This window comes from Phasianus colchicus, chromosome 32, assembly GCF_987193195.1.
Source record: "Phasianus colchicus chromosome 32, bPhaCol1.hap1.1, whole genome shotgun sequence".
NCBI classification, from domain to species: domain Eukaryota; kingdom Metazoa; phylum Chordata; class Aves; order Galliformes; family Phasianidae; genus Phasianus; species Phasianus colchicus.
In genome coordinates, this window is record NC_143467.1 from 1,778,528 (window position 1) to 1,793,112 (window position 14,585).

Genomic DNA, 14,585 nt, shown 5'->3' on the forward strand with positions numbered 1-14,585 from the left:
CCCCCCCCCCACTTTCAGACCCCCACCCCCCCCCCCAATTCTCCCGGACCCCTTTAAGGGGGTTTATGGGGTTTTTTTGGTTTTTCTCCCGGGCGGGGGGGGAGGAAGAGGAGGGGGGGGGGGCCCGAATTTCTTTCCGCCCCAATACCGAAACGGGGAATCCGGGAGGGGGCGGGGCGGGGGCGGAGCCACGCCCATTTTGGAGGCGGAGCCGAAGCGAAGGTGGGCGTGGTTTGAGCGCACGGCGCCGCTTCCGATTGGTGGAGACGGTAAAGCGGGCGTGGCTTCGGCTAAGAGGCGTGGCTTCCGGGTGGTGGGCGTGGTTTGGAGAGGAAAGGGGTGTGGCTTGCGGGAGGGGGCGTGGCCTCGTGGCTCGGCAGGGGAATCCCCGGCGGAAATGGGGGGGATTTCCCCGAATTTGGGGGATTTCCACCCAAAAATGGGCGGAGGACCAACGGGGTCGGGGATCCCCAACGGGAATCGGGGGCGGGGGCTCGAATTCATCCCGTTTTCATCGAAAATTGGGGATTTTTTACAAAATTTCGGGGCGTTTTCCCCTATGGGTGGGAATTTCTCGTTAAATTTGGGGGTTTTGACAGAATTTGGGGATTTTGCCCCAAAATTGGAGGAATTTCAATGAAATTCGGTTTGTTTTTTTCTTTCTTTCTCCAGAGAATTGAGGAATTTTCCTTGAAATTTGGGGATTTCCCCCCCAAAATTGGGAGAATATGGAAGAAATTTGGGGGTTTCTGAGCTCAGAAATTTGGGGCAGTTTCCTCTGATTTGGGGATTTTTGACAAAATTTGGGGTTTTGCCCCAAAATTGGGGGAATTTCACCAAAACTGCGGGATTTTCCCCTGAAAATTGAGGTTTTTCCTCTGAATTCGGGTTTTTCACCCCAAGCTGCTGCAATTTCAACCCCATCTGGGGGTTTTGAGCTCAGAAATTTGGGCCAATTTCCTCTAATTTGGGGATTTTCAAAGAAATTTGGGGATTTTGCCCCAAAATTGGGGGAATTTCACCAAAATTGGGGGGTTTTCAATGAAATTTGTTGGTTTTCTTTATAAAAATTGAGGAATTTTCCTCGAACTTGGGGGATTTTCCCCCAAAATTGTGGGAATTTGAAAGAAATTTGGGGGTTTTTGAGCTCAGAAATTTGGGGCAATTTCCTCTCATTTGGGGGGTTTTGATGAAATTTGGGATTTCTCCCCAAAACTGGGGGGATTTCAGGGAGTTTGGTTTTTTTCCCGACACAAAATTGGGACAATTCCCTTTAATTGTGGAATTTGCAACGAAATTGGGGATTTTCTCCCCCAAATTGGGGGAATTTCACCCAAATTTGGAGCTTTGCCTTCCTAAAATTGGGGGATTTTCCTCAAAATTGGGGGATTTTCAACAAAATTTGGGGCTTTTCCCCCAAACTGGGGAGATTTTATTGAATATTGGGTTTTTTTTTCCTGAAAATTTAAGGGAAATTCAATGAAATTTGGGGTTTTTCTCCCTAAAATATGGAGAACTTTGATTGAAAATTGTGAATTCTTGACCAAAAATTGGGAGAAATTCAACCAAATTTGTGTTTTTTGCCCCCAAAATTGGGTATTTTTTGCCCCCAAATTGTGGGAAATTCACCAAAACTGGGTTTTTCCCCCAAAATTGAGGATTTTTTCCTCTAAATTTGAGTTATTCACCCCAAAATGCTGCAATTTCAACCCAATTCGGGGGTTTTGTCCTCAGAAATGTGGAGCAATTTCCTCTGATTTTGGGATTTTCAACAAAATTTGGGGATTTTCTCCCCCAAATTGGGAGAATTTCACCAAAATGAGGGGTTTTGTTCCCTAAAATGGGGCTTTTTCCTCAAAATTTGGGATTTTCTCCCCCAAATTGGGGCATTTTTGATGAAATTGGGGCATTTTGTCCCCAAACGGAAGAAATTTTGATTGAAAATTGGGGATTTTTGACCAGAAATTGGGGGAAAATTCAAGAAAATTGGTGATTTTCTCCCCAAATTGGGGAAATTTCACCAAAAATTGGTGTTTTTTCCCCCCACAATTGGGGATTTTCCTCTAAATTTGGGTTCTTCACCACAAACTGCTGCAATTTCTACCCAATTCGGGGGCTTTGTCCTCAGAAATTTGGAGCAATTTCCTCTGATTTTGGGATTTTCAACAAAATTTGGGGATTTTCTCCCCCAAATTGGGAGAATTTCACCAAAATGAGGGGTTTTGTCCCCTAAAATGGGGCTTTTTCCTCGAAATTTGGGATTTTCCCCCCGAAGTTGGGGCATTTTTGATGAAATTGGGGCATTTTGTCCCCAAATTGGTGCAATTTTGATTGAAAATTGGGGATTTTTGATCAGAAATTGGGGGAAAATTTAAGAAAATTGGTGATTTCCTCCCAAAATTGGGGAAATTTCACCAAAATCAGGGGATTTTCCCCCAAATGGGGGGGTCCCAATGGTGGGGGGGTCCTCAATATGGGGGCATAAAGGGATCCCAAATTGGGGGGGGGTCCCATTTTGGGGTCCCGATGGGGGTCCCCAATATGGGGGTCCCAATGGTGGGGGGGGGTCTCAATATTGCAACACAAAGGGATCCCAAATGGCGGGGGGTCCCATTTTGGGGTATCAAAGGGGGTCTTGTGAAGGGGGGGTCCTCAAAATGGAGACACAAAGGGGGTCCCAAAGGGGGGGGGGGTCCCATTTTAGGGTCCCAAAGGTGTGGTACACAGAGAGGGTCCCAAATTGGGGGGGGGGTCAAATTTTGTGGTCCCGATGGGGGTCCCCAATATCGGGGTCCCAAATGGGGGGGGGTCTCAATATGGGGACAGAAAGGGATCCCAAATGGGGGGGGGGTCCCATTTTGGGGTCCCGATGGGGGTCCCCAATATGGGGGTCCCAATGGTGGGGGGGGGTCTCAATATGGGGACAGAAAGGGATCCCAAATGGGGGGGGGGGGTCCCATTTTGGGGTATCAAAGGGGGTCTTGTGAAGGGGGGGGTCCTCAATATGGGGACACGAAGGGGGTCCCAAATGGGGGGGGTCCCATTTTAGGATCCCAAAGGTGTGGTACACAGACAGGGTCCCAAATTGTGGGGGGGGGTCAAATTTTGGGGTCCCGATGGGGGTCCCCAATATGGGGGTCCCAAATGGGGGGGGGTCTCAATATGGGGACAGAAAGGGATCCCAAATTGGGGGGGGTCCCATTTTGGGGTCCCGATGGGGGTCCCCAATATGGGGGTCCCAATGGTGGGGGGGGGTCTCAATATTGCAACACAAAGGGATCCCAAATGGGGGGGGTCCTATTGTGGGGTGTCAAAGGGGGTCTTGTGAAGGGGGGGGTCCTCAAAATGGAGACACAAAGGGGGTCCCAAAGGGGGGAGGGGGTTAAATTTTGGGGTCCCGATGGGGGGTCCCCAATATGGGAGTCCCAATGGTGGGGGGGGGTCTCAATATGGGGACAGAAAGGGATCCCAAATGGGGGGGGGGGTCCCATTTTGGGGTATCAAAGGGGGTCCCCAGTTTGGGGGGGGTCCCATTTTGGGGTCCCTAGTGGGGGGGTCCCATTTTGGGGACACAAAGGGGGTCCCTTTGGGGGGGGGTTCCCAATATGAGGGATCTGAAAGGGGGGGTCCCATTTTGGGGACACAAAGGGGGTCCCGAGTGGGGGGGGGGGGTCCAAATTTGGGATCCCAGTTTAGGGTCCCAAGTGGGGGGGTCCCATTTTGGGGACACAAAGGGGGTCCTATTGGGGGGGGATCCTCAATATGAGGGGTCCCAAATGGGGGGGGGTCCCATTTTGGGGACACAAAGGCGGTCTCAAGGGGGGGGGTCTCATTTTGGGGACACAAAGAGGGTCCCAAGGGGGGGGGCTTTGATGAGGGGGATCCCAAAACGGGAATGAAAAGGGGGTCCCATGGGGGGGTGGGGGGGGAGGTCCCCAATATGAGGGGTCTCAAGTGGGGGGGTCCGATTTTGGGGACACAAAGGGGGTCCCAAATTGGGGGGGTCCCATTCTGGGGGCACCAAGGGGATCCCAGTGGGGGGGGATCCTCAATATGAGGGGACCCAAATGGGGGGGGGTCCCATTTTGGGGTCTTAAAGGGGGTCCCAAGTGGGGGAGTCCCATTTTGGGGTCCCAAAGGTGGTCTGCAGGGGGGGGGGTCTCATTTTGGGGACACAAAGGGCGTCCCATTGGTGGGGGGGGGGATCCTCAATATGAGGAGTCTGAAAGGAGGGGGGGGTCCCATTTTAGGGTCCCAAAGGCGGTCCCCAGTTTGGGGGGGGTCCCATTTTGGGGTCCCAAGTGGGGGGGTCCCATTTTGGGGACACAAAGGGGGTCCCTTTGGCGGGGGGGTTCCCAATATGAGGGATCTGAAAGGGGGGGTCCCATTTTGGGGACACAAAGGGGGTCCCGAGTGGGGGGGGGGTCCAAATTTGGGATCCCAGTTTAGGGTCCCAAGTGGGGGGGTCCCATTTTGGGGACACAAAGGGGGTCCTATTGGGGGGGGATCCTCAATATGAGGGGTCCCAAATGGGGGGGGGTCTCATTTTGGGGACACAAAAAGGGTCCCAAGGGGGGGGGCTTTGATGAGGGGGATCCCAAAACGGGAATGAAAAGGGGGTCCCATGGGGGGGGGGGGGGGGGAGGTCCCCAATATGAGGGGTCTCAAGTGGGGGGGTCCGATTTTGGGGACACAAAGGGGGTCCCAAAGGGGGGGCGTCCCATTCTGGGGGCACCAAGGGGATCCCAGTGGGGGGGGATCCTCAATATGAGGGGTCCCAAATGGGGGGGGTCCAATTTTGGGGACTTAAAGGGGGTCTCAAGGGGGGGTCCCATTTTGGGGACACAAAGGGGGTCCCTTTGGGGGGGGGTTCCCAATATGGGGGTCTGAAAGGGGGGGCTCCATTTTGGGGACACAAAGGCGGTCTCAAGGGGGGGGGGTCTCATTTTGGGGACACAAAGAGGGTCCCAAGGGGGGGGGCTTTGATGAGGGGGGATCCCAAAATGGGAATGAAAAGGGGGTCCCATGGGGGGGGGGGGGTCCCCAATATGAGGGGTCTCAAGTGGGGGGGTCCGATTTTGGGGACACAAAGGGGGTCCCAAGGATGGGCGGGGGGGTCCAATATGGAGGTCCCAATGTGGGGAGGGGGGGGGAGTCCCGTTTTGGGGGCATAAAGGGGGTCACATTGGAGGGGGGGGGGTCCCATTTTGGGGTCTCTGTTTGTGGGGGGGGGGGGGGAATCAACACCCATTCACACTCCCATAGAAATGTCCTCATTTTATTGTGCCCCCCCCCCCCTCCTACATCCCCCCTACCCAAATCCAGGGCCAGCCCAGAAATGGGGGGTGGGGGGGGGGGGGGGGTGTAGAGCTGCACCCTCATAACCCCACCCCCCCCCCCCACAAAAAAACAATCTATGGGGTGGGGGAGGGGAGGGGGGGGGGTCGGTGTGGACCCCCCCATTGGGTCACCGGGTTTTCACTTCGGCGTATACGGAGGAGGGGGGGGGAGGGGGGGGGCGGGGGGCTGAGCCCCCCCCGGGGGGAAAACGATGGTGGAGTATTGAGGGTCCGCCTGGGGGGGGGGAAATTGGGGTGAATAGGGGGGAAATTGGGGGGGGGAGGGGTGGGAAATAAGGGGGGAATTGGGAAATAAGGGGGGAGTTGGGGGGGGGGGAAATAGTGGGGAAATTGGGGGGGGGATGGGAAATAATGGGGAATTGGGGGGGAAATAATGGGGGAAATTGGGGGGGGTGGGGGGGGAATGGGAAATAATGGGGGAATTGGGGGGAGTGGGGGGGGAATGGGAAATAATGGGGGAATTGGGGGGAGTGGGGGGAAATAGTGGGGAAATTGGGGGGGTTTGGGGGGGGATGGGAAATAAGGGGGGAATTGGGAAATAAGGGGGGAATTGGGGGGGGGTGGGGGGAAATAGTGGGGAAATTGGGGGGGTTTGGGGGGGGGGAATTGGGAAATAATGGGGGAATTGGGGGGGGTGGGGGGGGAATGGGAAATAATGGGGGAATTGGGGGGGGTGGGGGGAAATACTCGGGAAATTGGGGGGGTTTGGGGGGGGGAATTGGGAAATAATGGGGGAACTGGGGGGGGTGGGGGGAAATACTGGGGAAATTGGGGGGGTTTGGGGGGGGGAATTGGGAAATAATGGGGGAATTGGGGGGGGTGGGGGGAAATACTGGGGAAATTGGGGGGGTTTGGGGGGGGGGAATTGGGAAATAATGGGGGAATTGGGGGGGATTGGGGGGATTGGGGGGGGATGGGAAATAAGGGGGGAATTGGGGGGGGTGGGGGGAATAGTGGGGAAATTGGGGGGGGATGGGAAATAATGGGGAATTGGGGGGAAATAATGGGGGAATTGGGGGGGGTGAGGGGGGAATGGGAAATAATGGGGGAATTGGGGGGGGTGGGGGGGGAATGGGAAATAATGGGGAATTGGGGGGGAAATAATGGGGGAAATTGGGGGGGGTGGGGGGGGAATGGGAAATAATGGGGGTATTGGGGGGGGTGGGGGGGGAATGGGAAATAATGGGGGAATTGGGGGGAGTGGGGGGAAATAGTGGGGAAATTGGGGGGGTTTGGGGGGGGGAATTGGGAAATAATGGGGGAATTGGGGGGGATTGGGGGGATTGGGGGGGGGATTGGAAATAAGGGGGGAATTGGGAAATAAGGGGGGAATTGGGGGGGGGTGGGGGGAATAGTGGGGAAATTCGGGGGGGGGATGGGAAATAATGGGGAATTGGGGGGGAAATAATGGGGGAAATTGGGGGGGGAATAGGAAATAATGGGGGAATTGGGGGGGATTGGGGGGATTGGGGGGGGGATGGGAAATAAGGGGGGAATTGGGGGGGGGTGGGGGGAATAGTGGGGAAATTGGGGGGGGGATGGGAAATAATGGGGAATTGGGGGGGAAATAATGGGGGAAATTGGGGGGGGGAATAGGAAATAATGGGGGAATTGGGGGGGGTGGGGGGGGAATGGGAAATAATGGGGGAATTGGGGGGGGTGGGGGAAAATACTGGGGAAATTGGGGGGGTTTGGGGGGGGGAATGGGAAATAATGGGGGAATTGGGGGGGATTGGGGGGATTGGGGGGGGATGGGAAATAAGGGGGGAATTGGGAAATAAGGGGGGAATTGGGGGGGGGGGAATAGTGGGGAAATTGGGGGGGGGATGGGAAATAATGGGGAATTGGGGGGGAAATAATGGGGGAATTGGGGGGGGTGGGGGGGGAATGGGAAATAATGGGGAAATTGGGGGGAGTGGGGGGAAATAGTGGGGAAATTGGGGGGGTTTGGGGGGGGGGAATTGGGAAATAATGGGGGAATTGGGGGGGGGAATGGGGGAGAAATGGGAGGTTTGGGGGGGGAATGGGAAATAATGGGGGAATTGGGGGGGATTGGGGGGAAATAGTGGGGAAATTGGGGGGGTCGGGGGGTGTATTGGGAAATAATGGGGGAATTGGGGTGAAATTGGGGAAATTCGAGGGTTTCTGGGGGGAAGGGGAAATAATGGGGGAATTGGGGGGAAATTGGGGGAAGGAAGGGAAATAATGGGGGAATTGGGGAGGAAGTAATGGGGGAATTGGGGGATTGGGGGGAAATAGTGGGGAAATTGGGGGGGCTGGGGGGGGAACTGGGAAATAATGGGGGAACTGGGGGGGAAATAATGGGGGAATTGGGGGGGGGTTGGGGGGGTATTGGGAAATAATGGGGGAATTGGGGTGAAATTGGGGAAATTCGAGGGTTTCTGGGGGGAAGGGGAAATAATGGGGGAAATGGGGGGAAATTGGGGGAAGGAAGGGAAATAATGGGGGAATTGGGGAGGAAGTAATGGGGGAATTGGGGGATTGGGGGGAAATAGTGGGGAAATTGGGGGGGTTGGGGGGGGAACTGGGAAATAATGGGGGAACTGGGGGGGAAATAATGGGGGAATTGGGGGGGGGTTGGGGGGGTATTGGGAAATAATGGGGGAATTGGGGTGAAATTGGGGAAATTCGAGGGTTTCAGGGGGGAAGGGGAAATAATGGGGGAACTGGGGGGAAATAATGGGGGAAAGGGAAATAATGGGGGAATTGGGGGGAAATTGGGGGGGGTTGGGAAATAATGGGGGAATTGGGGGGGGGTTGGGGGGAATTGGGAAATAATGGGGGAATTGGGGGGAAATTGGGGGAGGGACTGGAAATAATGGGGGAATTGGGGGGGAAATAATGAGGAAATTGGGGGTTTGGGAGGAAATAGTGGGGAAATTGGGGAGTTTGAGGGGGGGGGAATGGGAAATAATGGGGGAACTGGGGGGGGTTGGGGGGGGAACTGGAAAATAATGGGGGAATTGGGGGGGGTTGGGGGGAAATAGTGGGGAAATTGGGGGGTTTGGGGGGGAATGGGAAATAATGGGGGAACTGGGGGGGAAATAATGGGGGAATTGGGGGGGGGTTGGGGGGGTATTGGGAAATAATGGGGGAATTGGGGTGAAATTGGGGAAATTCGAGGGTTTCTGGGGGGAAGGGGAAATAATGGGGGAACTGGGGGGAAATAATGGGGGAAAGGGAAATAATGAGGGAATTGGGGGGAAATTGGGGGGGGTTGGGAAATAATGGGGGAATTGGGGGGGGTTGGGGGGAATTGGGAAATAATGGGGGAATTGGGGGGAAATTGGGGGGGGGTTGGGAAATAATGGGGGAATTGGGGGGGGGTTGGGGGGAATTGGGAAATAATGGGGGAATTGGGGGGAAATTGGGGGAGGGACTGGAAATAATGGGGGAATTGGGGGGGAAATAATGAGGAAATTGGGGGTTTGGGAGGAAATAGTGGGGAAATTGGGGGGTTTGAGGGGGGGGGAATGGGAAATAATGGGGGAATTGGGGGGGTTTGGGGGGGGGAAATGGGAAATAATGGGGGAATTGGGGTGAAATTGGGGAAATTCGAGGGTTTCAGGGGGGAAGGGGAAATAATGGGGGAACTGGGAAATAATGGGGGAAATTGGGGGTTTTGGGAGGAAATAATGGGGAAACTGGGGGGAAATTGGGGGCGTTGTGGGGTTTGGGGGGGAATGGGAAATAATGGGGGAATTGGGGGGGGGAATGGTGGGGAAAGTGAGGGGAGTGGGGGGGAAATTGGGGAAATTCGAGGGTTTCAGGGGGGAAGGGGAAATAATGGGGGAATTGGGGGGAATGGGAAATAATGGGGGAATTGGGAAATAATGGGGGAAATTGGGGGTTTTGGGGGGAAATAATGGGGAAATTGGGGGGAAATTGGGGGGTTTGGGGGGGGGAATGGGGAATAATGGAGAATTGGGGGGAAAGTGGGGGGAATTGGGGTGAAATTGGGGAAATTGGGGGGTCTTGGGGGGGAATGGGGAACAATGGGGACGTTGGGGGACATTGGGGGGGGAATTGGGAAATAATGGGGGAATTGGGGGGGGCTTGGGGGGAATGGGGGGGGATAATGGGAAATAATGGGGGAACTGAAAAATAATGGGAGGAATTGAGGGTTTTGGGGGGGGTAATGGGAAATAATGGGGGAATTGGGGGGAAATTGGGGGGGAAGGGGAAATAATGGGGGAATTGGGGAAATATGGGGGGAATGGGGGGGATAATGGGAAATAATGGGGGAATTGGGGGGGTTGGGGGGTGGGGGTGGAAATATCGGGGATACGGGGAGGAAATTTGGGGGAAATATGGGGGAAATTGGGGATATTGGGGGGGGAATATGGGGAAATTGGGGAAAATATGAGGGAAGTTGGGGAGGTTGAGGGGGGTGGGGGAAATATGGGAAATAATGGGGAAATGGGGGAAATTTGGGTGAAAATTGGGGGAAATGGGGGATATTGGGGCGAAAATTGGGGAAAATTGGAGATATTGGGGGGGAAATACGGGGAAATTTGGGGGAAATGGAGGGAAATTGGGGAAAATATGGGGGAAATTGGGGAAGTAATGGGGAAATATGGGAAATGATGGGGAAGTAATGGGGAAATATGGGGAAATGGGGGAAATTGAGGATATTGGGGGGAAATACGGGGGAAATCGGGGTGAAATTGGGGGAAATTAGAGATATTGAGGAGGAAATATGGGGAAATAATGGGGAAATTGGGGAAAATATGAGGGAAATCGGGGAAGTTGAGGGAGGTGAGGGAAATATGGAAAATAATGGGAAAATTGGGGGAATTTGGGGGGGGATAATGGGAAATGATGGGGGAATTGGGGGAAATATGGGAGAAAGGGGGGGAAATGGGGGGATAATGGGAAATAATGGGGGAAATATGGGGGAAATTGGGGGAGATAATGGGAAATAATGGGGGAATTGGGGGAAATATGGGGGAAATGGGGGGGAAATGGGGGGATAATGGGAAATAATAGGGGAAATATGGGGGAAATTGGGGAAATTGGGGGGGGATAATGGGAAATGATGGGAGAATTGGGGGAAACTGAGGGGAAATTGGGGAAATTTGGGAAATTGTGGGGGAAATAATGGGGAAATTGGGGGGAATTTGGGGATATTGAAGGGGGATAATGGGAAATAATGGGGGAATCGGGGGAAATATGGGGGAAATATGGGGGAAATATGGGGGAATTGGGGGGGATAATGGGAAATGATGGGGGAATTGGGGGAAACTGAGGGGAAATTGGGGAAATTTGGGAAATTGTGGGGGAAATAATGGGAAATAATGGGGAATTTGGGGATATTGAAGGGGGATAATGGGAAATAATGGGGGAATTGGGGGAAATATGGGGGAAATATGGGGGAATTGGGGGGGGATAATGGGAAATGATGGGGAAATTGGGGGAAACTGAGGGGAAATTGGGGAAATTTGGGAAATTGTGGGGGAAATAATGGGAAATAATGGGGAATTTGGGGATATTGAAGGGGGATAATGGGAAATAATGGGGGAATTGGGGGAAATATGGGGGAAATATGGGGGAAATTGGGGGGGATAATGGGAAATGATGGGGAAATTGGGGGAAACAGGGGAAACTGGGGAAATTTGGGAAAATGTGGGGGAAATAATGGGGAAATTGCGGGGAATTTGGGGATATTGAAGGGGGATAATGGGAAATAATGGGGGAATTGGGGGAAATATGGGGGAAATATGGGGGAAATTGGGGGGGATAATGGGAAATGATGGGGCACTGGGGGGAAATGGGGGGAAATTGGGGGGATGTGGGGGTTTTGGGGGGGGGGATAATGGGAAATAATGGGGAATTGAGGGGGGGGGGGAGGATAATGGGATGTAAGGGGGAAATACGGGGGAAATTTGGGGTAAAAATGGGGGATTTGGGGGCTCCTCACAGTGGCAGCGCTGGTCCCATTGGTGGCAGCTGATCCCATGGGGGTCTTCGGGGAAGGTGGGGGTCTGGGGGGGGGCATCGAGTTAATGAGGGGGGATTGGGGGGAGGGAAATTGGGGGGGGGGGGATTTGGGGGAGATTTGGGGGTTTGGGGGGAAGTTGGGGGGGATTTGGGGGAGAACTGGGGGAAATAGGGGGGATTTGGGGGGAGTTGGGGGAAGTTGGGGGGATTTGGGGGAAATTGGGGGGGATTTGGGGGGAATTGGGGGCGAATTGAGGGAAACTGGGGGGAATTGGGGGGATTTGGGGGGAATTAGGGTGGATTTGGGGAAAATCAGGGGGGATTTGGGGGGAATTAGGGTGGATTTGGGGAAAATTAGGGGGGATTTGGGGAGAATTAGGGTGGATTTGGGGGGAATTGGGGGGGATTTCGGGAAATTAGGGGGGATTTGGGGGGAATTAGGGTGGATTTGGGGGGAATTGGGGGGGATTTGGGGAAAATTAGGGGGGATTTGGGGGGAATTAGGGTGGATTTGGGGAAAATGAGGGGGGATTTGGGGAAAATTAGGGGGGATTTGGGGGAATTAGGGTGGATTTGGGGAAAATTAGGGGGGATTTGGGGGGAATTAGGGGGGATTTGGGGAAAATTAGGGGGGATTTGGGGGGAATTGGGGGGGATTTGGGGAAAATTAGGGGGGATTTGGGGGGAATTAGGGTGGATTTGGGGAAAATGAGGGGGGATTTGGGGGAATTAGGGTGGATTTGGGGAAAATTAGGGGGGATTTGGGGGGAATTAGGGTGGATTTGGGAGTAATTGGGGGGGATTTGGGGGGAATTAGGGTGGATTTGGGGGGAATTGGGGGGGATTTGGGGAAAATCAGGGGGGATTTGGGGGGAATTGGGGGGGATTTGGGGAAAATAGGGGGGATTTGGGGGGAATTGGGGGGATTTGGGGAAAATTAGGGGGGATTTGGGGGAATTAGGGGGGATTTGGGGGAATTAGGGTGGATTTGGGGAAAATTAGGGGGGATTTGGGGGGAATTGGGGGTGATTTGGGGGGAATTAGGGTGGATTTGGGGAAAATCAGGGGGGATTTGGGGAAAATTAGGGTGGATTTGGGGGGAATTGGGGGGGATTTGGGGGGAATTAGGGGGGATTTGGGGAAAATTAGGGGGGATTTGGGGGGAATTAGGGTGGATTTGGGGAAAATCAGGGGGGATTTGGGGGGAATTGGGGGGGATTTGGGGAAAATAGGGGGGATTTGGGGAAAATTAGGGGGGATTTGGGGGGAATTAGGGGGGATTTGGGGAAAATTAGGGGGGATTTGGGGGGAATTAGGGTGGATTTGGGGGGAATTGGGGGGGATTTGGGGAAATTAGGGGGGATTTGGGGGGAATTGGGGTGGATTTGGGGGGAATTGGGGGGGATTTGGGGGGAATTAGGGTGGATTTGGGGAAAATTAGGGGGGATTTGGGGAGAATTAGGGTGGATTTGGGGAAAATCAGGGGGGATTTGGGGGGAATTGGGGGGGATTTGGGGGGAATTAGGGTGGATTTGGGGAAAATCAGGGGGGATTTGGGGGGAATTGGGGGGGATTTGGGGACAATAGGGGGGATTTGGGGAAAATTAGGGGGGATTTGGGGGGAATTAGGGGGGATTTAGGGAAAATTAGGGGGGATTTGGGGGGAATTAGGGTGGATTTGGGGAAAATTAGGGGGGATTTGGGGGGAATTAGGGTGGATTTGGGGGGAATTGGGGGGGATTTGGGGAAAATTAGGGTGGATTTGGGGAAAATTAGGGGGAATTTGGGGGGAATTAGGGTGGATTTAGGGAAAATTAGGGGGGATTTGGGGGGAATTAGGGGGGATTTGGGGAAAATTAGGGGGGATTTGGGGGGAATTAGGGTGGATTTGGGGAAAATTAGGGGGGATTTGGGGGGAATTGGGGGGGATTTGGGGGAATTAGGGTGGATTTGGGGAAAATTAGGGGGGATTTGGGGGGAATTAGGGTGGATTTGGGGAAAATTAGGGGGGATTTGGGGAGAATTAGGGTGGATTTGGGGAAAATTAGGGGGGATTTGGGGATAATTAGGGGGGATTTGGGGGGAATTAGGGTGGATTTGGGGAAAATTAGGGGGGATTTGGGGGGAATTAGGGTGGATTTGGGGGGGATTTGGGGGGAATTAGGGGGGATTTAGGGAAAATTAGGGGGGATTTGGGGGGAATTAGGGTGGATTTAGGGAAAATTAGGGGGGATTTGGGGGGAATTAGGGGGGATTTGGGGAAAATTAGGGGGGATTTGGGGGAATTAGGGTGGATTTGGGGAAAATTAGGGGGGATTTGGGGGGAATTGGGGGGGATTTGGGGAAATTAGGGGGGATTTGGGGGGAATTAGGGTGGATTTGGGGAAAATTAGGGGGGATTTCGGGGGAATTAGGGTGGATTTGGGGGGGATTTGGGGGGAATTAGGGGGGATTTAGGGAAAATTAGGGTGGATTTGGGGGGAATTAGGGTGGATTTAGGGAAAATTAGGGGGGATTTGGGGGGAATTAGGGGGGATTTGGGGGGAATTAGGGTGGATTTGGGGAAAATTAGGGGGGATTTGGGGGAATTAGGGTGGATTTGGGGAAAATTAGGGGGGATTTGGGGGGAATTAGGGTGGATTTGGGGGGAATTGGGGGGGATTTGGGGGGAATTAGGGTGGTTTTGGGGAAAATTAGGGTGGATTTGGGGGTGAATTAGGGTGGATTTGGGGAAAATTAGGGGGGATTTGGGGAAATTAGGGTGGATTTGGGGAAAATTAGGGGGGATTTGGGGGGAATTAGGGTGGATTTGGGGGGAATTGGGGGGGATTTGGGGAAAATTAGGGGGGATTTGGGGAAATTAGGGTGGATTTAGGGAAAATTAGGGGGGATTTGGGGGGAATTAGGGTGGATTTGGGGAAAATTAGGGGGGATTTGGGGGGAATTAGGGTGGATTTGGGGAAAATTAGGGTGGATTTGGGGGGAATTAGGGGGGATTTGGGGAAAATTAGGGGGGATTTGGGGAAATTAGGGTGGATTTGGGGAAAATTAGGGGGGATTTGGGGGGAATTAGGGTGGATTTGGGGGGAATTGGGGGGGATTTGGGGAAAATTAGGGGGGATTTGGGGAAAATTAGGGGGAATTTGGGGGGAATTAGGGTGGATTTAGGGAAAATTAGGGGGGATTTGGGGGGAATTAGGGTGGATTTGGGGGGAATTGGGGGGGATTTGGGGGGAATTAGGGTGGATTTGGGGGGAATTGGGG

The 14,585-nt window shown here is 53.6% G+C and overlaps 1 protein-coding gene across 1 annotated transcript in view; it reads right to left on the reverse strand.

The window, feature by feature from the left end:
• Positions 1-5,478: 5,478 nt before the first annotated feature.
• LOC116241845 (cell adhesion molecule CEACAM5-like) overlaps positions 5,479-14,585 on the reverse strand; it is a 40,673-nt gene continuing 31,566 nt past the window's right edge. Inside the window, exons 7-8 of the mRNA XM_090128073.1 lie at positions 11,302-11,365; positions 5,479-5,574 (exon numbers count right to left, since the gene is read on the reverse strand). Coding sequence (XP_089984199.1) covers positions 5,479-5,574; positions 11,302-11,365 — 160 coding nt within the window. The remainder of the gene's footprint in view (positions 5,575-11,301; positions 11,366-14,585) is intronic.